The sequence below is a fragment of the Ambystoma mexicanum genome, chromosome 3p, assembly GCF_040938575.1.
Source record: "Ambystoma mexicanum isolate Mex_15411 chromosome 3p, UKY_AmexF1_1, whole genome shotgun sequence".
In the NCBI taxonomy this organism is placed as follows: Eukaryota; Metazoa; Chordata; class Amphibia; order Caudata; family Ambystomatidae; genus Ambystoma; species Ambystoma mexicanum.
This window is the reverse complement of record NC_090925.1, coordinates 985,842,915-985,868,763: the sequence shown is the minus strand read 5'-3', so window position 1 is coordinate 985,868,763 and position 25,849 is coordinate 985,842,915. Positions and strand designations below refer to the sequence as shown.

Sequence of the window (25,849 nt, the reverse complement as noted above, 5' to 3'; positions counted from 1 at the left end):
CTGGAGAGATACTGGCAGAAACTCAAGGAGTCAAGAATCCTATCCAGCTACAAGACTTGCGAGGAGACCGTGGACCAGCTAGAAGGCATCCAAGCAACCAACTTCTGCTGCTGCCTTGGTGGAGCCCAGTCCTGTGGAAAATCTCCAGCAGTCCTGCGAAGGATATGCGACCCTAGAACATCCATTCTCAACGCCAGCTCAGAGTACTACGGCAAGCCTTTGAAAGGGACCCTGGACCGCTCAGTGACTGACCAGCTCAGAGTTGGGCTAGCGTGCTGCAGACGTCACCGTTCAGAGTTGGAGGTCGGGAATATGGGGGATCCTCAGCTTGCATAAGACTTACCTCTGCAACATTTCGTGGTCCTAGCATCAAGGGGACCCTGAGATAGTAGGCAAAGTATGACCGCGGCAAGTGAATCCCATTGCGTCGCTGTGCATCGGTGGTCGTAGTCCGAAACTGCTTGCCTGCGTCCAATCCAGAGTTCTTTTGCATTGCTTCACTGGAAGAGCTTGCACCAACATTAGTCGACAACCAGAGACGTGCTCGAAACTGCAACCCGTGTGGATCAGGAGATGGGCCAAATATGAGAAAAGCGACCTTGGTCCCTCTTTAGACCTGTCAAGTCCCATGAATCGGAGCACGGGGGAAGAGTTGTAGCGATACTTCCCGGCACCCCTAATTCCCTTTTAAAAATTCTGGTAACTTTATTACTTTGGCTTTACCATTGCTTGTTAACACAAGCACTTGGCATGTTTGCTAGATTTCTGGGCACAAGGCCCCATACATCTTATGGATGGACATCTGAAGTTAGGATTGAAGCTCTGTGGACCTGCAGCGCTTATACTATACTGAACTTTCCTTTTCAGGGGTTTGATATGCATGTTGTGATTGTGCATAAGTAAAATGTTAAGTGTTGTGTGATATTACCTGTTGGTAGTCATTTTTCAAATGTTATTTTTCTACCCGTTTGTCCAAGTGTGTTCCTGGACTGCTTCACTCTGTACTCATTGTGGACTCCTTACCAGCTCACCACCTCTTTTGAGACTTTGCCCAGACCACTCGCCTTGCTACCTTGAAGTGGTTTGGCTACAGCTCCCAGCGTTGTCTCCGTCACAATACTAGGCTGGCCTTCTATACATCAGTCCACCAGGCCAGAGTATAGCAAATCAGTCCTAACAAGCAGTGCCAGGTTTTCTGTAGTTTCCCCGATGGCTCTTTGCCGAGGTGGAGTTCCTGCGTGTACCAGGATGCTGACGGTTTCGGTGGCAAATGTCAGTCGAGAGGCTGGTGTTGAGTTTCCACTAGAGGTCGCAGCTCAGTCAATGTGAGGTGGAGAATGGTGAGATCATGTGAGGTGGAGATTGGCAAGGTCTTCCGCGAGGGCTTTCACACGGAAGTTCTTGAAGGATGTGAAGGTTTGTGTGACATTGAAAGGCACAGCCAGGTGGTTAGACCAGTTAAGCGGGAGTGTAGCGCTGTAGTGGAGGGAAGGAAGCGCAGTGATTAGGTTGAGGTAGTTACCTTTCTCGTGCGTTAGGTTTTTTATGTGCAGAGTGAGGCTGAGGGAGTCGAAAAGGCAGAGGCGAGCTTCCTACATCAGTTGGTGGTCTTCTTGACTGGGAGGTTGATGTTGCCTAGGAAAATTTTGGCGTGCGAGACAAATGGTATCTGGTAGAGTGTCAAGAGTCCTGCATTAGTGCCCGCGGAATTCCTTTGCTGGGAAGGGTTGCACTCTGTTCCGTGACCTTACCGGAAACGTAGGGCTTGGGTTCCATTATTGGTGAAAAGTGATTAAATACTGAATATGTGAAAGGGTTCTCAGTTTATGGAATCCCACATATGGACAATGATAATGTTTACGATCAAATTAAGATACCAGGATGAAGGGCACTACACAAGTATTGTAAATATGTACACTTTTACATAGTTCCTTATAGTCACAAAGTTGAAATCAGGACAAACAGTAAAACAATGCATATATTAAAAAAAATGTTTTTAATAAACATAGGGCCTTAAAAATGTAGACCCTTTGCAATGGCGCAGACGGGCTAAAAAAATAAAAAAATTTAAAAAAAAGTGTGGGGGGGAGGGGGATGCCCAGAGCAATGCCAGTGGTTCAGATTAATTCTAAGCCTTCCACCCATCCTTTTTTGGTTTTAGTTTGACCCTTCCAACTCATACAGCGAAATGTAATGCTTCTGCCTGGTTGCAAACATGGTGTGAGAAGGAAAAAGGAAAATAATGCTCCTAGACACTAGTAACATTCATTCTAGAATTGATCAGAATCCACAATATTCCCTACAACATCTAAAATTATATTATACAGAACACATGTAAATCATAGTGTACACTGCAGAGGGAGAGAAGGGGTTAAAACAAAAACCAATGCCACAAGGGGCTACCAAAAGCTGGCTAACATTTTTAGTTACATTGTCTCAAAGTCCTCTTTTGAAACGGGTGGAAACAAAAATAGCCAAGGTTAATAACATAATACAATATTTTTTTATGGACTGGATAGTGCAGGGATAATGATAGGAAAACAGGTCTGGTAAAGCATTGTACCCAAGGACTCTGGTCCCCTTTCCAACCATCAAGGTTGTTACTTGTAGAGGATTCCTGCGTACCCAAAAGGGACAAACTACCAGGCAGCAGTATCAGCAGCAATGGAGAAGGCACCAAGACGATGGGGGAGCCTCAACCAAGGGGATGAAGTCAGTGGAGGGGCAAGAATGGGCAGCCAAAGAGACCACGTACAAGGGAGGCAAGGCAGCACAGCAAAAAGCCCCCCCCCCAAAAAAAAAAAAACGAGCAGGCCATTCATTAAGCTAGACTGAAAGGAAGTTAGAGGGGAACTTCACTCAGAAATGTCACTGGCTCAATGGATAGGGCATGTATTTTTTTTAAGCATATTTCGAGCAATCTAAAAAAAGAAATCCTACGCATCTTCAATTTTCTTACATTTACACATGTGGAATTCACCCGTTGAAGCCGCCATCTTGTGCTAATCTTGACCGTTGATCCATCACCCCAAGTTAAAGTGCCATCGCAGGAGGACCACCCCTGAAGCGAACATCATTAGACGCTTATGCTCTTTGCCACAACACGTGGACATCACCCATCCACAAACCACCAAGGCTGGGCCTGCTTAGGTTCAACAGGGCAGCAGGGTCGACGAGCCCATCCAAGCAGGAAAGCTGAAAACAATCAGTACTTCATTCTAGCACCTTGAATGCTTCCAACATCATTTGCCGACCCTGCCCAATGAAACCAAGCAGGATCACCCTTGGTTAATTTGCGGATGGATACATGTCAATATATTTTTTTTATTATGGGCAACATTTTTAAAGCTTAACAGTTTTGATTGAACTTCCTGAAACCGGCACCTAGTAAGCACAGGCTTCAGCCAGTCAGCTAATGTGTCTCAAGCTAGCGGTCATCAAATTAAAAACACAATCCATGCGCAGCAAAGCTTGGTATTTCCCGAGCAGTCTCAGCCACAAACCAACAGAGGCCGATCCTGCTTCGTTTCACGGTCGGCAGTGTCCCCATCCAGGCTGTAAAGCCAAATACATACTATCAGTTCTTCATCCTAGCACCCTGAGCGCTACTAATCATTTGCTGACCCTGCCAACTGTAAAGCTAATCAGGATCAGCCTCGGTTGGTTTGCGGATGGGAGACTACCGTGGAAATACCAAAACTTGACTGATTATTGCATATGAATTGTACGTTTTCAATTAAGTTGATCACGGCTAGTTTGAGAGAACCCATCAGTTGACTGGTTAGAGCTCAGGTTTCAGTAAGTGTAATTAAAAAGTTTTTTTTTTAACGTAGGATTTAAAATTGTTGCCCAAAAAAAAAAAGCCCAAAAAAAAAAAAAACACTATATATTAACCGGATCTCCCATCCACAAACCAACAGATGATGATCCTGCTCATCTTCACAGGGCAGGGTTGGCAAATGATTTTGTAGCATTCAGGGTACAATTATGAAGTACTTTTGTATTTGGCTTTCCTGCCTGGATGGGCTCCACCCTGCCGCCCTGTGATGTTAAGCAGGATCAGCCTTGATTGGTTTGTGGATGGAAGCCACAAGACGTGCAAAGGGCGTACATTTTGAAGGATGTCAGCTTTAGGGGCGGGTGTTGGGAAGGAGCTAGCACCTTTCTTCATTCCCTAGCGCTTCAGAATTAAACAAAACTTATTTTAACTTTTTCTAGGCACTAAAGAGACCAGGGGGGGGAGGAGGGGCACTAAAAAGAAGGCAGTTATTTAAATAAAGGTGTAAATAACTATTAGCCGAATACATTAGGTTTAAAATCTCATGACAGAAGCAAGCTCTCTGCCAAAAGGAAAGTAGCCTACAATAAAAATAGATTGCAGCGCTCATGCAGTGTTGCGTCATACGAAGTGGTTCACCAGCTGTTGGCCGTCTGTCAAAAAGCACATGCAGGCCAAGGCTTGATGCACACAATGCAGAGTTATGGAAAACCAGGTTTATGGGTAATTACTGGACCAGATAAAAATATGAGAATCAAATAGGGAGCGCATGATGGGAAACTTCTTTTAATATATAAATGTTCATAATGTAGCAAAATGGTGACAATGTATTCTTGCATAGGCTAGCAGTATGTTGAGTAGTATGTCGTAAACATAAATCCAACCATGAAGGAAAGGAGACTGCAGCATCCCTTGTAGGGATGAAGGACGGTTTTGGGTGGAGCCATGGCCATATCCAGAGAGGCTCCACAGCAAATTAAAAAGATGGAAACTGAATGGAGGAAAGATTACAATCCAGACAAAAAAACAATGTTCCAGAAGCACATTCGCGCATACAAGAAGGAAATTCAAAAGGCAAAGAGAAAGCATTATGATGACAGAATCACAAATGCCACCAACGCACAAAAAGAAATGTTCCGTATCATTAAAGAAATGAGAAACTCACCAGGCTGTGACAATACCCCAACCCCCTCGGAGAAACTATGCAACAACCTTGCAGACCACTTCAAAAAGAAGATCAATGACATCCGACAAACCATCCAACAGAGACCAACCAGCAGCGACTTACAACCAAACGAACCCAAATCAGAACCGCAGCACAAACTCAATAACTACCCTCAAATATCAGCAGAGGCATTTGCAATGCTAATAAAACACAGCAAGAAAGCGGGCTCACCGATGGATCCCTGCCCCCCGGACATCTACAAATCAATCCTCGGACAAGGAACACCAGCAGAATACTTCAGAAACCTTCTAAATCTATCACTGGCAACAGGGACAGTACCAAGGATCTTCAAATCGGCTTACATCAAACCACTTCTGAAAAACACAAGCGGGGACGTAGATGACCTCTCCAACTACAGACCAATCTTTAACATCCCCTACCCAGCCAAACTCCTCGAAACCTACGTATACAAACTAACCCAAGAATACGTTGAAGAACACCACCTGCTAGACCAAGCTCAAGTCGGCTTCAGACCCACAAGAGGTACAGAAACAGCACTACTATCCATCTGGGATGACCTAAAAACAAACGCAGACTCCAACACAACATCTGCCCTTATCCTGCTCGACCTCTCAGCAGCCTTCGACACAGTTAGCCATGACACCCTAACCAAAAGACTAGAAGACATAGGCATAACAGACACAGCGCTACGCTGGACTAAATCATTCCTAGCAGACAGAACTGAAACCGTCTGGATCAAACCCTTCAAATCCACCCCACGAGTGTACAAGCATCCCGTCGGGTAAGATTACACGAGCCCAACCGGTTTCAGTCCAGGATAGAGATGACTAACGAATACCATTAACAATTTCCTTCTCTGCATACACCTCTCAAACTCCAAACCAAACAACCACAAACCTCTAGCGCAGCAAACCGCACGAACTTCACTACACTGCAACAACAAAACAAAAAAACACAGACTCGCACATCAGCACACGACGTCTACCGGCCGCATACACCCCAGGCCCAGCCGACGGAACCACCGGGCTGAGGCTGCCAACAGCACATCACTGCAACCTTGCACTTTTCCAGCCTCCACCCACTAACCCACCATCCCCCCCTCTTTCAGAGCCGCCAGGGGACCACTCCGGTGGTGATAGTGCGCGGTACAAATGACCATTAACATTAACATATAAGCTGCTGCCTGGCTCCAGTCTGCGGGAGCTTGGAACGAAAGAGGGACAGAAGATGTCACTCAAAGAGCAGAGTTCTTTGCCCCATCCTCATTTCTTTGAAGATTACATTTGTTACTTATGTAACAGGAGGGATGGCCCTAAAATGTGGAAGGAAGTAGAGCTATATTGTAGTGGAAAACAAGGGGGGGGGGGGGGCAACCACATCAATTTGTTGACACCACAATGAAAGCAAATGGCATAATCATTAATGCAGTACTAAGTCAAGAAACCAACGTCTGCATCAGTGGTGTGTTAGTACTGTTTGTGTGGTCAATATTACATCATATTTAAACCATATTGTGAACAACAGAGTGACAATGTTTACACAGAGGTTACAGTGGTGTTCAAGGGGCACAGTAATTGTACACATATTTCCTTAAAATGATTTAGGGCAGAAACATGCTTGGGAACTGTAGCTGAATAAAGGTTATTGCTAGTCTGTTCATTGTAAGCTAGCATTGAGGCTGGGACTTGCTATAGTAACTAGCTGGGGGGTGCGTTAGATCTAACCCACTGAAGCATGAATACCGTAGATGTTTACCCAGCTTCTGGGCATGACCTGCAGGATAAAACCGCTTTTTTTTAGCATAAAAGTGTTGCCTCAAGATATGTGCATGGATTAAAACCATAAACAAACTATTCCACTATGGGATACTTAGCTTACGTTTGAAGCTTGAACACATAATGAAACTGATACAAAGCAGTAGACACAAATAGAATAGTAGCGTCAACAAATTGATATGTGGTTGGAGCCCCCCCTCCCCCCTTTGTTTTCCACTACATTAGTTACTTGGCCTTGCTTCCCTAGAGGATGCATTCATTCTGGTGAGAACGCGATTAGGGGTACCCGTATAATTAAGGGGTACCCCTGTAAGTTAGACTACCCTTACACAGGTCTTATGATTTACTGCCATGAGGGCACCAGCTTCAGGCAATGGATTTCCGAGAGAATTTCCCTTTTAGGAGCCAGCACAAGGCTTCCAAACAGCAACACAGGCTACAGTAGACAAAGGGATTAGGGCCCCACCAGTGGGGCAGGGACAATACTCTTAAAAGCAGTTCTAGCAAGAATTTGAGGGGGAGACCTTGTGCTTACCTCAATCATTACCCCACAGGGACTGGGTAAATGCAACCTAAACATTACAAAATACACTGGTACACCCACACAAGGTCTCTATTGGCCATTTCCGGGACATGAAACAAGCTAATCCAGTTTAAACCACTAGAGGGTGAAGTGCTGAGCTCAAGTAAGCCAGTATCAGTAGAACTACCATTTCCAGCCACTCTAGCGGTCCCTGTTGGGATAGAATTAGAGTTCTTTTGTCCTACTTAGAGGGTCCTTTCATCCTCCTAGCAAAGGCTTAAAACTAGAGCAACATTGTCCAGCTTTAGATTATATGGTGCGCCTCATTTAAAACAGTGTACCATAAAGATACCACTCTTGTGCCCTCTCATGTGGCAGGCTGGTGGTGCCTTTAACCGGTGTGATACAGTTCACGCTTGGAACCCACTTTAACTGGTTGGGTCCACCCCTACCCCGGTCAATGAGGTCAAAGTTGAGGTTGCCTTGGTTTGCCTCATAGACCAGAGTGGTCACATGACTAGCCCTCGATTCCCCAATGAATGGAAGAGGTGCCCAGCCCAGACAAACATGTCCCACAAACAATAGGTCACTTTGAAATATTTCCTAAATATTGGGGGGGGGGTGACACTGCAAGGAAGCAACCTTTAAAAAAAAAAAGGCAGCCTAACAGTGCCTCAACCACTGCATTTGAAGCCTATGTTGCCAACGGTCCTACAAGCCTTAATCTCTTCCCCTCAAATAATAACGATATAAGAAAGGTTTAGCAGTATTCGTAATAATGGCCAGCAAGCAAGAGATCCGCATTCATGACAGGATGTCAGAAAACCTTATAGGCAGGGTTAACAATACTAATGTGCAGGACAGGGATTTGCTAGAAGAATCAATGGGCATAGAGTGAATAGGCAGAGCTGGCAGATTACAGCTAGCCTGGATTACCCATGATTACCTCATGCAAGAAAAGCAATAATAATTATCAGGCAGCAAATTATTACTCTTGATCCCAGCTTCCCCCATTCGACCAAAAGTGTGCGAGAATTCTCAAATCACTAACTCCCTGGCCTTCAGTTTACTTGTCAAATGGGGGACAAGAGAAAGTAGTCAGTCCAATGACCAAATTAGAGATTTTGAAAAAAGGGGACGAATGATTGTGTGATCTTAAGCACACCACTTTAGTTCCCTGTATGCCCAAAGAGGCGTGCTTAGAAACTAACTGAACACCTGCAAAAAGCCTACATTAAATGTAATCATTTTGGAGACCAGCAGAAGGGCCGATGCTTGCAGCATAGCAGCGAAGATGCCAGGTCTAGAAGCAGAACACAAGTTCCAATTCCTGTTGCCCAATACGGGCAACACTATGATCCTGGACAAGTTGCTTCATCTCCCAGTTGTTTCCTCATCTTTCTACTTTGCATGCGATTAAAAAACAAACTGAAAACCCTGTAGGTGTAGTTTAGTGGAAAAATAAAGACAATCCAAAGGAATGGATTATAATCAAGGGCATTAGTTCGATGTAGCAATTACTACTTGCGCCCCAATAAGTTTGTGCTTTAAACCACTGTAGAATTCTTTGGAATCCTGTGATTTAACCAATCCAACCACTGATAAGGTAAATCTGGATGCCTTTCCCTTTGGTAGTTGAGGTTTTATGCACACAACCAATCGCATTACCTTTGGCTTTACAATAAAAACATTTTTTCAAAAAAAGGATATGCTGACCCATCTTGGACAAGGATCATTTAATCTCATTGTGAAGTCGGTTTGCAAACCCTTCCAATATGGTTTAAACCATGCCAAGCATTTGAATCCAAGGTTTCCTAGTCATCCTAAATTTGATGATCATGGCAGAAATCTGTTGCCCCATTCGTTATCTGACAAATATGGAAACTCTTCTATGAAATGAATAAAAAAATACTGGCAGGGATAGGAAAGGGAGGAGATGGTGAAGTGAAAGTCTCCTTCACAAGTAACAATTACGACTGTCATTTCTACTTCCTTCAATTTCAGCCCTCCACCACCCATGTAAACTCAAATGCCTGTAGAGCCCAGGAGAAAGTCTGCATATTTTAAACGGTCTCATCTGTCACTGCCCTATAGCAAATGGCTAGTAATTAAAATGAGCTAGGCAGCCGTCATTTGATAAATAATTGAGATTTTGCTTGCACATACTCATTTGAATCCTTAATCAAATATCTCCCATGTGTGAAATTTCCCCTTGAACCCAGTTCTCTGATTGGGAACTATGTTGGTGACTTGTATGCGAATAATTGCAGTAGTGTCCCAAAACATCCTTGGCCCTCTCCCCGACATGATGCTCCAGGTTCCCACAGCAAGCTGTAAACTTAACAGCGTGTAGCTCCTGCTGACCTCCCCCCTCCAGTACCCTCCTTCCCCCCCACCCCAAACCCCCACCCCAATCAGCCCCCACACCCCCATCACGCAGGGTTCAGGAACATCTGTTCACAACGGATAGCCAAAACACAGGAACTAAATAGTCTTGCATCACGGGTCTACACGCCACACTTGCAGTGCACTGGACCGCTAGGCTCAATAGGGCCTGGTGTTTCAAAACCAACAATGCCTGCCTTACTTGCAAGCAGATTCTTAGCATCTAAGAAAGTTCCCAATAGCATGGCTTGGGAATGCAAAGTCAAAAAACATTACAAACCTGGCATCCTGGGACGTGGCAAATAGTCAAGGTTATCTGAAGCCAGGACACCATGAAAATGGCACATGTGCTACATAAAACTCAATAACTTAACATAATGGTCACCTGTTACTGTGCTTTGATTTTTCACGGTCCTTGTCCTTCTTGTGCTCCTTGTGCCGATGTTCTTTGTCCTTGTGTTTGTCTTTGTGTTTGTGAGAATCTGCAAACATTTAACATTAAAAAGTGTATTAGCCATTTATACTTAAACCCCGTTTGAATATCTTTGGGCAGAGGCGGTTGTAGAAACATTTAAAGACCCCTTCAATCAGGAAACAAAATAAAAAAAACAACCGAAAAAAAGTGATAAAATGTTGCAAGTGAGGAATACTGGATTGAGGGGGCAGACAATTTGCTTATACGTTGTGTACTATTACATGACGAGTTAACAGGATGCAGATAAGAGGAAGTAATGATACCACTTGCTACTCACCCCTTGTAGATGGTTAATCAGAAGTTGTAGTAATGAAAGACTCAAAAAAACGACACTACTCGCGCCCCCAAGTCCCCCCATAAACTGCTAGAGCGCGCAACGCAAATAATTTTTTTTTTTTTAAAAAACACACCCCCCCCCATTGCCATTTATGTCCAACTGCCCTTGGCGTAGTTGGAGGTGCAAGTAACGGTAACAATGTTGTTCAGTACAAGAGTCGGCCACTGACTAAATACTTAAGCAATACTGATGAGCTCCTCCCAAGAGAGCTACGAATGAGCAATCAGGCCATTGTTGGGATACCAAATTAGCCATCCATTCAGGGATTTCCAGCATCACAAAAGTAGTGGGGTAACCAGATAGACCTAAAATGTTTAGAAGCAAAAAGGGAATTGCAAACAAAAAGAAAATCACGATTGGCTTAACTACCTTCAAGCGAAAGCCCTCCCTGCCAACTTTCCCAGTCCCATCATGCATGACATCTTGAGCCAGTCCTTGGTTTCCAGTTGCATGCTTGAACTTGTAGTTTCGTTTTTACCATTGCCAGGGTGGGTCTACAAGTGCCACCATGCAGTCCGAAAAAACCACAGTACTGGCTCAAAGATCCTGCATGGAACTGGGAGACTTGGCAGCTATGGAAGGATTATCCTATAAAGTGGATATCAAGGAAATTATTTTAACTTTGCCGTCTAGTAAAGCGAACAGCAATTAGAATGTGGTTTGGTGAGAGGGATGGAGGGTGGTCGCGAGAGGGTAGGGTGAAGGCGTATTTAGCTCTCCAACTCGCCATTTCGAGATTTCTAACAGCTTAACACAGCTGATCTTTAGTAACCAGAGCCACGTCTCCTGTTGGTAACAAGGTTCACTAGAAGCATGTGTCCTATTAAAAACGTAGCAACCCCCTGTATTCAAATAATTTCTGTCCCCGATGCACAAAAGCTAAAAGCAGCTCCCATCATGATTTGGCCAACAAGCAGGAACTACCTATGGTAGAAAAAAGGAGTTAGCATATAAATTTACCAGAAAGCAGACCTTCCACAAGTTTAATTCATTACATGATTTATGACCCATTATATTTTAAACGTTCTCGATTTGTCCTAATGATTCTTTAAATAGGATTCCCCAGCAGACCGTAAATGTCTCATCGGTAAGTGCGGCCACAATTGGCCTGGGGAGTCGCAAGTAGCTGCTGGTCGATTTTTCAGTCAAGTTATCCAGGCTCTTCCGACAGAGGAACTTTATGGTTCCCAGCAATTTCTATCCCTGTGGATGATCTACCCTAGACATTCGTACATTAAGGAAAACACTAGACTCAACTTGTGGCTATACACTTTCCAAAACTGCAGGTATTAAGCTGGGTTAATCAACTGGTTGACATGGGAACATTGCCACTCACTCTCATATTACTAAGGGACCGTACCACAATGAATGTGTTATTTTACAGGGTAGCAGGCCTCATGCTCTCCCAAGACAAATAATCTGAAAAGGAAGAACGTCATTTTATGTGGCCTTCAGGTTTCTTCAAAGCTATGAAAGGTCCCAAACAACCAGTCCTGCAGAATATAGACTGGGTACCCATGACTCAGCCACACATTTTGAAACGTTCTGGCGGTGTACAAAATACATCAGTTTCAAAAGTGGTCAAGGTACCGTATGACACCAGAAATTGATGTGGGAAGGGAATTTCGGAGAGGGGAGAATGGGAACCACCAGCACACCTTGAGCAAGGCCATTTTCTTGAGGTGACTTATGCAGGTCTGTGAGAAGAAAATTCCAGGCTGTGAACACCAGCATGCATTTTTTCAGACAGTTACACCGAGCGTTCGAGCAAAAGTCTGTTTGGGGTTATGGCCCTCTAAACATTTTTCTGGCTTTCATGCAGACTTCTTTTGTGAACAGGGACTTCTGAACTCAACCTTCCATTGCAACACTTTCTAGGGTGCTGCTCTTAGTAACCCAGAAAGTTTGTTATCCGTTGCATCATGTCCGCTGTAATTTAGTTTTGGTTACACCAAGATTGTAGCTACATTTACTGTATTAGTAGCCCAAAGCCCTCATGGTAGCCATTTGGTTACTAATGATTTTAAGCCCTACTCCCAGCATGTGGCCAATGAGGCACTGCCAGTTTTGATATGGTCCTAGCAGCTGCTCATGTGCCACCGAGACCCAGAGAAAGCTTCTCAATTGCCTGAATAAAGCTCACAACATAGACTGGACAAAGGTCGGCGGCGCTGCTTGAGGCACAAGGAGATTGATCAGGACTCCCTTGCCAAAGAACGCATAATTTCTCAAACAGCTCATAGGAAACATCGGCTCTCCAAAGGTTGGCGCAATGTCAAGATAAATGTCCCCATGAAGTCTTGCAGGGCCAATTTGATAGCAAAGACGATCTAGACTGAAATCTTTCACTTTTTAACTTACTCTCCAGATTCCTTTATGGCCTAGCCATTCTGGTCTATACGAGTCAATACCAATAGCAAGACCTCTTGCCAAGGTATCCACATGGTAGGCTGTGAATTCCAGTTCTTGGGCTAACACTCATGCATCCGCTAGGCTGCTAACTCAACAGGAGGCAAGAACTGTGCACCTCCTGCCAGAGTTGTACATTAGCTGCAGGTAAAACTACCTCCATTTGCCTGCCTAAGTTGCAGGGCTGAATTGGAGTATACTCCACTTTCTCGTGCACCCACAATGCCTACAAAATCTTGTCCTCTTACACAACTGATGTAGAATAAGGCGATGAAGCCTTCGAATAGACAGTTGTCACAGCTACGATCGACAATGACGGTTCATAGCAGAGCAGGCTATCCTCCTGCGTATGATATGCACGCCCAAGTGCCTTCCTTGGTGGACAATCAGGAGGCCTTTTCCAAGAAAGAAAAAAAAAAAAGGCAGTAACCTTGGCCTACCGTTCACAAGGCCCAGGCATTGGACGTAATGCCCTGCCGTTCTTCCAAATGCTGAGTGAGCCTGCCCAAAACATGGTACTGTGGACGAAGCCCTCAGATGTTTTCGTGTAGCTTGGGCAGCAGCTAATGGCAAGGAGGTTGCAGCCGCTCGTGGCTTTCACCACCTCGACCTCTTCCACCACAAGGAAAAATATCCTCAGACTTCTCTGTGAGGCCTGACCTCTTTCCGACTGATTCCGAATATCGAAAGGACTGGCCCGATGAGCCGAGTGGGTCTGCTGCGGAATAGCTGTGCCCAGTGATTTTGCCGCTACCTTTGATGACTAGTTTTTCCAATCTCATCAGCTTTGCAGCCAAACAAATGGGCGCCATCAAAAAGGCATATTTAACACCCATGCCTGTACAACAGACGCAGACACATCTCTGCAAGACAATACTGGCTACCATTGCATCGCCGGGCTGACGCCATCAGCCGAGTCCAGCCCCGTCTCCTGTGACTGGCACATTGCCTCCTTAATGATGTCCATAAAGCCATCACTTTCTTCCTCCTTCCTGAAAAGTATCTTGAGCCATAGCTATGTCATCCCATAGTGAAAACTTGGCCAAAGTACAAGTAGCGTTAGAATTTAAAGCCATGCTACTGGCATAGCAGACTCTTGCCCACTGTGTCAAACCTTTTATCATCCCAGTCAGAGGGAATGTAGGGCAGCCCCCCCCAGCCCCCCCAAAGAGGACTTGGCAGCCTGTACCACAAGGCTTTCAGGAGTTGGATGTTTGGCAAAAACTCTGGATCTACACAAGAGGGTTTATATTTCTTCGTGAGCTCTATGCTAACCACAGGGAAAGTGTCTGGAGCCTCCCAGTTAGCAATCATCCAACTCTTTAGAGCAGTATGGAAAGGATGCACAGTGTTTAGGAGCGCCCTCTCCAGAAGATCGGTGGGCCTAGTCAAAAACTGGAGCAGGGCTCCCCCAACACAAATATTCAGTTACCCCCTACTCAGAAGGCTCTGCAAGAAGCATCTGCATGTTCTGGACTGGCATAATCTACCTCAGGAGAGGTATCAAGGCCACTTGCATCCCTCAATGAGTTCACTAGATGTTGCATTGGATTATTCTGAAATAAAACCTTCTGGAACATTTGGTTTCCCAAACACCAGGCCAAAAGGAGGGGTGTCCCGTTATGAAACCTTCCTACTCAAAGATTGAGGACAGACTTAAGTAACCCTTTCCCGACTAGGGATGTAACAGTATAACGTTAAAGATACCGTGAACAACTTAATTGAACAATTATAACCGTCACGTTGTTTATACCGGAACACCGTTGATACCGTTAGTGTGCTTTTCTGATTTGGAAAGGCTGCAGTAAGCAAGTGCTGTGCAGTCTTGGTCTTGCACTGTTGGATGTGCCGTCTGCCAAGGGGGCCTTGTTTGGCAGACAAGAGCATAGGGAAAGGGAGGCCACATTAGTAAATGCAGCTTTGCTGCTGTGACCGCTCCTTCTCTGTGATCAGTAGTCTCGGGTCAAAGATCAGCCGACTTTAAGAAAATTGTGTTGAAAGCTGCCCAGTGCTTGATCCTTTGGGTTCCCCATGAAAAAGCTGGTAAGGATGAGCTGAGTGGCTCTACAAGCATACCGGAGACTCCAGTTCATAGACTCCGCCAGACCTGGATTTCATGGGCAATCTAGAACAAAGTTATTTTGTTTCGGGCATTATTTACTTGAAAGGCAGCATACAGATATTTAAACGTTTTCACATGCTGCTCTGCGCTATAGGTCAATTTGCAATTAGCAAGACCACAGGGACATCACAAGGGTGAGCTGAGGGCCTGAACTGAAAGTGAGCATTTTATTTTTCCTTTTGTTCATATGTAAACAAATGCAATAAAACGTTCCGTGACTTGCAAAACAGTGGAGCCAACAACCACTCAGCCAGGAGGAGCAGAAATGTATCGGAACAGCTCTTGCTCTGGCTGTGCAAATTGTAATAAAAAGGACGGCCAGTGAAGTCATGCATATCGAATTACTCTACCCAAGGTTTAGATTCAAGGAACTTATGTTTCACATGGTCATGGATCGTATAGCCATCCAGTTCTGTTTTAGCTTACAATTCTGGGATTTGTAGTTTTCCCACCGATTTGAAAGATGGGAACTACACATCCCAGAATTCAAAGGGGGAAATGAGCTAGATGCCCTTCTGATGCATGTCCACAAACAACTTCAGCTCTGTAGACCAGGCATGGACTGGCCTTTAGGGTAATAGGTCCATGGCCGAACCCAAAAAACAAAATGCTTGTGTGGGCCAGTTTTTTGGGTCAAAGTGGGGCACATTTTTGGCCAAAGTGGGCCAGTTTGATGAGTGACTTCACCACGCGGCTAATAGTTTTACCACTGTTGCAGAATAAATACTCTTAAATGTACAATTTGCATCACATTTTATCAAAAAACTCCCCCGTGGGAACTATTCAAACAGTGTTCCAAAAGGAATTAATTCCCCATTTGCTACTATGGGCCACTTATGTTGGTGCCAGAGACAATTTTATGCCCCAGTCTGACCCTGCTGTAGACAGTGTGAACACTTGACCCATCAGTGCTTTCTGTTAGTAAATAAACGGCCCCTTCTGTCCTCTGTGTAGATTTGCACATTGGCACTAGAGTTGTTGCTTCGCTTGATCCTTCACCTGCCTTCTGCATATGGCACTGGACTCAAGCAGGCAGGAAAGATTCTACATTTAATTTGAAGTATCCAGAGCAATGGAGGCGAGATATTTCTTAGGTCTATTCTCAATTTGTGACACCACCCATGAAAGCATTCCTCCCTCTGAACTTGCATCACAAGGGTTCTAATGCACTCAGACCTGGGGAAAACGGTAATGATGGGGCTGTGGTGAGGTGGTGGTCTAGGCCATACTTGTGCCAATATGTATTTTAACTGTCATTTTTAAAGGTTTCTTTTTGTGCCACTATCTTTAAGAAGGTAAATCAACATGTATTACAAGAATCAAGAAAGAAATAAACAGCACCAACTGAACGCTGTCCCTTTAGGATTACATGGTCAGTGGTGACTCCGACATCAGACCTTCGTAATACACCAGGGAGATGGTAAACAAGCTATAGTGATTAGATCACTATGCAACCTTTTGGTGGGTCTGTGTTGGCTATGACATTTTGACAAAAGAAACACAAGGGGCCTCATTATGGCCCTGGTGCTGACGGAATGAAGGGGGCCGGTCCCGTACCGGCCCCCATTCCGTCAGGGACGATTATGAGGTTCCCTTTGCGGGACCCGGATCAGACATCTGGTAAAACCAGACATCTTTTGCGGGTACCGCGAGGGAGGTAACAACGGGACACTTGTAATGTGCCCGTTGTTACCTCCCTATCCATTCCCATTGAGCCCTATGGGGGCTCAAATGGGAATGGGGAATGGTTCCTGCAAGGAGGACTTCGGGTCCTCCTATGTCGGAATGACCCGGTAAGTCCCCATTGCAGGAACCCGGTAATGGAGCCCGGTTTGGAGGCAGCCATGGTGCTAATAGCACCATGGCTGCCTCCAAACTCGTAATGAGGCCCAATGACATGGGCTTTCAGACTGCACATGAGTGACTTTTATCCCGTTAATGGGATAAAGTTGTCAAAACAGACATTTTGTTGCAGCGAAGGGTCATGATGCCCATGCCATGTGGTTCCAAAAAAATGCAAGTCAAGGCCAATTTTCAAAGCGATGACTTGTGACTGAGCAGCAAGCTCATTGCTCAAAATGTGCATAACGACACTACCGCTAGTCACTCTTTCATTCAAGGCGATCAACGAGTGAGCGCCATGAAAGACCAAATCTGCAGCCGCCTTAGATTCCTGGAGGATTGGCTACATATGTGCAGAGACCAGTTTCAAAATGCTACCTTGCTACAACTGGAAAATCCTGGCTGCGTATTCGTAAGTTAACTAAAAAGCATTGACTTAATGGCAAGAAAGAACTTCAAAAAGAAAAAGGCAATGTAAAAAATAAAGTTCTTTTTTTTGGTACAAGTAGTTGCAGTTTTGAATGCCATTCCATAAACCACACGTGCCTGACACAAAATCAATATGTAAGCAATAGGAAGAATAAATACAGTGCCAAGAAGGAAAAGGATTAACTTTGGGTTGGCGGCTTTGGGGTTTATAGATTTATAATAGACAATGTTTTCTAAACATATGACATCGGGGGGGATTTCCCTGGTTCTATCATTGAATTTACATACAAGTCACACCGTGAAATTTACTCATCTCTGCGGGTATTCCTTGCTGCCATACCAAAGGGTAACGTCCGCGATTAATGAACACCTTTTGGCCCGCAAGTAAACTAAAGGCTGTAACATAAAGAGAGCGTGCGAGTGTACAAGCGCGTACTACCATCAGCCTCCATTGATGTATGGCAAGCAGATTATCAAGATGGCAACATGTTCATCTTCGCCAGTGGGGGAGCTAAAAGCCTAAATGACCACTTAAGAAAAACTATTAAGTTTGCTTAGCCAGTCGCAGTCTGGCTCCCCCCCCGCACCCCTCCTCCTCCTCCTCTCCACACGTGTTTTTGGTGGAAGCAAGGGATGGCATTTCAGTGGAAATTATGTTGAAAAGGCCAATTCTGGCCCTGGGTGCCTGGTTTTGTTTGTGATAAATCTGACAATTTTTGACCTTTTATGAAAATATAACTCCACCTTCTATACCGCGATAACCATGATATACCGTCATTTGGCAAGAAAGTTATCATACCGTCATAAAACTAATACCGTGACACCCCTATACCTGACCTCGAAGTACCTCGATCCCATCGAAGGAGCCGAAGGCTAAGGCCTAGGATTCACCTAGTCGAGCCTGCGAGGGATCAAATATTTGGAATTCTGGCTCAAGGGTGTACGAGTAGCAGCTTTAACTGCCACTTTCTCTGCCTTACAAGGCCAGACAGGGTCACAAGCTTTCTTAAGCTCTGTTGAAGGGGCGGGAGCAGCCACCCTCTCGAATATTTTAACATGTGGAGGCAAAAATCCTCCCATTCGGCTTTAGGACCAAACTTACCTGGGCAAGTGACTGCAATCAGTCGAGGAGTCGGAGGACGAAGAACTCTCAATTACGTCTCCTTGACAGACAAGTGGTGAGACCCACTCCTGGATTGAGACCGCTTCCTAGGTGGCGACTCACACCTCAAAATGTCTCGTCAAAATTCCCATCGGCTATCCTCGGACAGGGGCCTACCCACAGTGGGTTTCCCCATTCCTCTCCTTCAAGCCCTTTCTAGTCATGGACCGCAGTTGTCAATCTTGTGCGCAATTCCAAGGCACCAAAGGCAGGTACAGTGAGGGTCTGACATCTTCTGCCAATAATCAGACCTCTTAAAACAGTTTTTGGAGTTGACATAAGAAATAACCGTTGACAAAGTCAAAGAACCGTACTGTGCATTGGAAACATGGAACTGAACCAACAGGCGCTGTGAACGATATATATAAATATATTTATATATATATATTTTTTTGAAGGCCTGGAGAGAAGGCATTGCTCCCTCTCTGCAGCTCTGCTGTGAGAGAAGGATCAGCTGTTCCACTCTACAGCTGCCTCACTCGTTCCAGCAACACAAGTGCTGGAGGAAACCGGCCGTCTCCATTGCAAGCAATGAGGAGCCAAGATGTCTGCCGCTATGGTCGCCGCAGCAACCATAAACAAGGAGAAGCAAACTCCAAGACCTGATTGGCCTCTCCACCCTGCCCGGCCCTCCCCTCCTGCTTTAAAGGGAGGGGAGGTGCACCGGCAGGCGAAGCCGTGGAGCGAAGGCCTGGAGATAAGGCCTTGCTCCCACTCTGCAGCTCTCCGCTGCTCGGAGTGGCCAGTTGCGGTTTCCTGCCGCCCCGCCCAAGGTAAGGGTTGTGTCGGCTCCCTCCCTCCCTCCGAGCCTCTAACCAATGCCCAGTCGCCCGGAGAAACAAGCCCCTCCAATCGCGCTTTGTGGTTGGGCACTGCGTGTCCATTACCCAGACCCTGGCCTGCAGGAACGCGCGCTTAGGAGTTAGGAGCAAACCGCCCCCCACTGCCATGTACTCTCACCTTAACGGCACATCTCCTATGATTTGTGTCCCACCACACGCTCGCTCAGTAGCATATTCTCTCCTCATCTCCCTCAACGCTCTTCTGTCAGAGCTAGTAACGCTGGCACCCTCCCTATCCGTGAAGATCTGCATACCGCTGCGATAGGTACTGCACCGGGCGCCAACTCACCGCTGCCAGACCAAATATCCCTGCTGCATGCAACGCTTGGAAAGACGTTGCAGTCATCTGCCTCCGCGGCACTCTGCGCTGAAACTCCGCCACATGAGGGCGCATGTGCCCAGACTCTTACTTTGCTGGCACAGACATTACCAATTCCTTGCAATCTGGTCTTGTGTCCTTCTTGCAGCGCTGCACCCAGTCTCGGCTCCTTAAGCTTGGTCAAGCACCAGCCCATTCCCCCATCCTGCCACTAGGTGTGCGCCTTCGAAAAGCCCACCACTACTGTTTGCAGGGCCTACTAGGTTTACTGTAGCCAGTCAGCTACTGCCACATTTTTTTCTGTGATGCCACTAGTCCCGTTTCTATGCCTATAGCCCATTTACCACTACTGCCATGTGAGGTTACTAGCCCTATAGTCATGCCTGCTGCCCACTCACCATTCCCGTCTCACTACCACAACAGCCACGGCTCCTGCCATCAGCAGGCCTCCCTCCCCCCTCCTCCCTCCTCCCTCCTCCTCCTCGCCCCCCCCCCCCCCAACCCGGGGCCACTGCTGATCCCAGGTGCACCGTGCCCCCTTCCTCCCTCCGCCACCCCATCGCCCATCTCGGATGTCCCGCTTAAATGTTCTTTGGTCAACTCCTGCTGCCTACCAGCACACACCCTGGATGTGCACGACCTTCTCATCAAGGACAATCTGGACTTACTCTTTCTCTGCGAGGCCTGGTTAAATGAGACTTCTGGCTCCGCCTGTTCCCTTGCCTTCCCATACGGCTACACCATATTTAGGCAAGACCAGACAGGTCAAAGGGGCAGTGGAGTAGCCGCCATCGCCAAGGACACGCTCACCATCAGAAGGATCCAAGGGGAATTGGTCAGAATTACTCTTACTCGAACTGTCTTCCATGTTGTCTACCGCCCGCCAGGACCCTCCACGAGGCCCTTATCCACGCACAGATAACCTCAAAAAAATCTTCCAATGTCATGCTCTTGCGTGACCTCAATCTAGGGCTTAATGACCACAATGATGCCTCTGCCCTGCAAAAAGCCTTATCCACAAATATCGCACGCTCGACTGGTTATCCCATCACAATTGTTCACACCTGGACTCGGAAATTTCTCCCATTCCTTGGTCGGACCACTTTTGCATTAAATTACACATTACCTCCAAGGGGCCTCCGAAGTCTACTATCCCTCTCCCTGCTGCATTCGAGAAGCTTGCATAAGCTCACTTAGGAGAATCCATCCCCTACCTCCTGGTAACCACCCTCTTGCCCCCGTTCCCTAATGGACCCGGAGTCTTTGGCAATGGCGTTCAATAGGTTCACCCAGGAGCTACTGGATGGTTCCAAAAAAAAGGCAGCGCTTGCTAATTGGAAAAAACAACCCCCTCCAATGATGCCTCTAAAGCAGCATTTAAGACTCATCTCCAAAGATTATAAAACTGCCATCATTCAGGCTAAAGCCCCCTCATTCAACTCCAGGATTGAAAATGCTAAATCTGGGACAAAGGAAATCTTTGCCATCTTTAGAGAATTGGAGACTCCCTCACCACCGCCTCCTACTCTCCTGAACGAGAAGACATGGTGCAACAAAATTCAAGCTGCCATGCTTGGCAAACTGGATACCCTGCACACCAAAAGGCATTGTACAATTTACTGGTCAATAGTCACAACCCATCCCAGCCAATCCCCAGTGTTTGAATTCAAGGATGAGTGAACTCCAAGTCACTGCCCTCCTCAAATCCAACAAACCGTAAAGGGGACGCCTGCCCGGCTCAGGTCAAAGAATGTGCCTCCTCCCTTACCCCACTATCACTGCCTTCATTAATTCCTCCTTCCAGTCTGGCCATATCCCAACTGGTCTCAAGGAAGCGTGGGTCTGACCGCTTCTTAAAAACATCCCTTGACCCATGAGTCCCAGGGAACTACTGTCCCCTCTCTGCTAAAAAATCCTGGCCAAAGCACACAACTTGCAAGTCCAAAAATTCCTTCAAGACAACCACCTTATTGGTCTACGGCAGTCCAGGTTCCAGCGACGACATGGCACCGAAACGGCTCTGCTAGACCTAAAAAAAAAAAATCATCAAATGTATGACCTCAGAGACGCAAGCAAACGTCAACTAGCCCAGAACAACGCCTCGAGGGCCGCAACTGGTATTTCGTGAAGGAACCATATCTCCAAGGTCAGAAGGCAGGTACACTGGCTCCCATTCAAGGAAAGGATGTTTTTCAAAACCCTTGCCTTGACGCACAAATGTCTCCACGGCTTGGCTCCCCCTTATCTAGCTCAAAGCATTGCCAGACACCATCTAGACCTTCCAGAGTGGCTTATTCGAACAGAATCACTGTTCCTCTAACCTGCAGAGTGTGTGCAGGTGGTACCAGCTTCCCAACTAGGGCCGCCACTTTTTGAAACACCCTCCCTTCTAAGATTAGGTTGATTGACTCTGATGCAGCCTTCCGGAAAGCCATCAAAACTAGGCTCTTTGTTTGATAGTGCACTTTTACCACCTGTATGTATCTCTGTTTATGCACCTAAGTAAGTTGTATCAAGCCATTACTGTTGGGCAGCATTCCTGAACCCTCCATATGCAACAAAACAATGTGTACCAAGCAATAACCTGTTGTGCCACATTCTTGTAACCCTGAATCAAGCCTTCTTAAGTCTATAAATCCAAAATACATACAGTCGGTGATGTCATGCGCGAGACAGGTCAAAGGCCGTCAAGGGGCATGGAGTCGACAACGCAGAGTACCCTCTAGCGAGAAGGTTTCCGAATCAGCTGACGCTGGATGGAATATATCTTAGAAGAAGACTACGCAGGAGGGCACAATCCATTTCATTGAAGAGCAAACCAGTCTCTTTCTGTGTCAAGTCATATTCAAGTAGTGAGAGGAGTCAGAAATGTGAGGCTGACAACTTAGTGAAGGCCTTCAAAAAGATGCCATTTTATTAACTCAAAAGGGTTTAATGAACGCCTCACTATCCATACCCAGGAGGATTTCCGTGCCCATCAAAATAAACTAAAAGGAAACACTAACAAAAGGAATCTGTCCCCCACAATTGTGCATACAACTTAAGATAATGTATGGCAATTCAAATATAACAGTTACGTTCAAAACCTGATAACCTGGTCGAGTACCAATTCCCCAGATTCAAAAAGGATATTCAATCAAAAGTTTGAAATGGGAAACAATGTAGTTCTTCTTGCTCCATTAAGTCCCTCACTTGGACTTGCCCAATAGTTCAATGTTCAACAAGTCTTTAGCCCTTCATTTATGGTAGAGTTTTCCACACAACTACTTAGAAAACAAATGTACTCTACAGTTACATCAACAAAATCTTGTCAGGATAATCCCACAACAGTTCACAATATACTATAGAGCTTGCCACTTTCTCAGTCTTTAACCACAACACATTACTTTAATGTCTTCTACCTAGTCCACTCACCTGCCAGGTCTACCATAACAAATGTTCCTTGCCCTGGTATACCTGCCTGCCAGGACTCATGAACTACCTACTACAAGTACTTCTGTAGTAATGTTTTACTTCAAGCAATTTAGCAAGGTCTCTTGACTTTCCACATCAGTTTTGAGGAATTAGTGCCATTTATATCAGGAGGGAAGCTTTCCCACCACTAGTCTCTCCCCTCTGGCTGCTTCTCACACTTGCTCTTCCTTGGTTTAGACAATGCTAGTTTTGGCCAGTTCCAACTATTGATTCTTTAACACTCTAGCAATAGGGTTTATAAACAACTTGCTTCTTAAATTGCGCTCTCTTGGCTTTGCCAATGTTCGTTCTTATTGACTTCATTTATGATTGCCTGCTCTTACTGCCAATTATTCGGACATGGGTAAGTACAATATCTTCGTCTGCACGTTATCTTCTTAATATCAGTTTGATATTTAAAGTGATGATTCTGCCACTTCACTTGCTTTACATCAGTTTGGTATTCAAAAGGATTAAACTAGGTCCGCTGGCTATCACACAACACTAGTGAACTTAATGGGTACTGCATATGCATACACTCGCTCTACCGCCTCCTGGTCTTCGGCTTACTCTGCTTCGCTCGGGTAAACTTTCGTTCTGCTTTCCGCAGCCCACGTCAGTCCGAAAAGGAGTGCTCCTCACTCTCAGGACACGCCGGTGCTCACCTGTCATAGGATTCCAATTGAGAACGGGGGGAAGCTTTGCAACAATGCTTCCCACTGTAACTGCATTCACGGTCTTCAGGGAGGGGGGATGGGGAGATTTTAAACACTTCCCACTGCATTCAAGGTCTTTGAAGGTAGAGTCCCTCAGAACTCACATCCGCTCGATAAACAATGGTGGCTCTGGCGCGTCTGCTCTCCTTCAACTGGAATGTGGCATTACTGCAATCACACCACCTCCCACTACCGCCCTCTACGGCCTGCACCCGAGGGGGCTTTTTATACCTCCCATTTTCCCTCAGGTGTGGGTCATTAGCACCATTAGGCTGCCACTTGCAGGCCAGTGCCTCTGGATGCTTCTTCGTTCCAGTACTTTGGGCACTGTGGGACTCGAAGTCCACAATGTTCAAATGACTCCTTTCAATGGGAATGTTATTTCTAAATGTATCAACTTCCTTTCTATCCATAATTAGAATTTCTAAAGGAGGATTATAAGGACTTGAGTGGTTCTGCTTTACATGAGATTTAGAATTTCAGATTCTAAGATATAATGTTTGGAGATTCACATTTACATTCCCCTGTGAATTAGAGCCTTTACCATCATAAAAGTGGGTGAGTGTTTAGGGGGGGGGGGGGGGGGGGGGTTAATACCAATAAATTAATTATTTCATTTTTCACCATCATCAAAACAATTAGCTTCAGCAAAGAAAGTCTCCCTCCAACAACAAGCCATTACATATGCTGGCCTTACGGATAGGTCTTCCTCTGAGGAAGACAAATACTGCATCTCACCCAACTGAGTCCTCCTGTTCCACTGGGGCCCTTCACCTTGCAGGGGCTCCTCCCGGCTACTACCATTCCCAGGATCAGGCAATGGATGCCTTCAGACTTTAGGTATGGTCTTTGTGAGGATTCCACAGTAGCCAGTCACATGGTGAGCAGTAATCCACTTCCTCCTCTTAAAATTGATCGCATCCAATTAATCTGCCCGATAGTTCAGCATTGCATCTTTTGCACATGTATGGTTATTCTGAGGAAAACTACAAAAAAGGACCACAGAATGCTTACCAATATGCCATGGTGATCACCAAACAGATCGGATCTAAGAATCATTCACCTATGGTGACCTACAAATAAAAAGATAATAGGCTTGTAATACTGCCTTGGCAACCATTTATCGTCAAAAGTCCCCTCTTCAGCGCAAGAAACGTCGTTTTTGTTAGAGCCGTTTCAAATGAGGAAGAAAAACCATTCTCTGCCAACCAGATAAACTGGAAGAAAGTAACTATTCTTGCTAAGAAGTATTTTATTTCAATCAAATTAGAGTTCCAATATTTTCTGTAAACTATTCAAGTTCTCCACAAACTTTAGCAACACAAATGCTCTGGGCAGTCAAATCTTTCCCAGTCGTTGACCAACCACGTGGCTGCAATTTCACCAACAATATATCTATATTATAAATCCGATTTGAGTCAGGCTACTCCCCTTCGTGATTTAGACGCATCAAAGTGATTGCTAACTTAATTCTGTTGTATTATATGGAGTCCCTTTTTGAGATTGTGGTGTGTATGCACATCCCAGAGGTCCCCTTTATGATCACTGTCCTCCATTATTTTCCCAGAAGCGCAAGCAGTGCTGCAGATACACTTTTGGAGTGGTAGTATTTTACTCCCCATTTTAAAAAGATTTTTTATTTGGGAGTACAAAAAGTAAGCCGTTTCCCCAATGTGAGTATTTAATAAGAAAGTAAAAATCTGTTTTGACTCCAAAACCAGTGTTTAAGAAATATTTCTTTGCACAGTCATAATTGCACCTCTTCAGATCAGGCAAGTAATAGCGTTTCCTCCTGTAAGTACAAAGTGAACTACTAGTCCAAACATATCCATGGAATGGTGTAGATTAAAACAGTGGGACATGCTTCAATTTCCTCTTTTTTGGGGAGTATTTGCCTATTTTAGGGAGTAAAAGTGTCTGATGCACCACTCGTCTGCCGGTCTGAGCGCAAGCACCAATGGTTGGGACTATGCACCATCAATTATTTTATGATGGAGTGCAAGCAAGCTGCAGTCAGTTGTGGTGGTGGTGGCCACTCACATTAAAAATAAAACTATATTTTAGGACAAAAATTAGAGAGGATTACTGAGTCCAGT

The 25,849-nt window shown here is 45.5% G+C and overlaps 1 protein-coding gene across 1 annotated transcript in view; it reads right to left on the bottom strand.

Moving 5' to 3' along the window:
* Positions 1–25,849, bottom strand: part of TOP1 (DNA topoisomerase I) — a 690,967-nt gene that overhangs the window by 615,194 nt on the left and 49,924 nt on the right. The window contains exon 3 of the mRNA XM_069652271.1: positions 10,033–10,129. Coding sequence (XP_069508372.1) covers positions 10,033–10,129 — 97 coding nt within the window. The remainder of the gene's footprint in view (positions 1–10,032; positions 10,130–25,849) is intronic.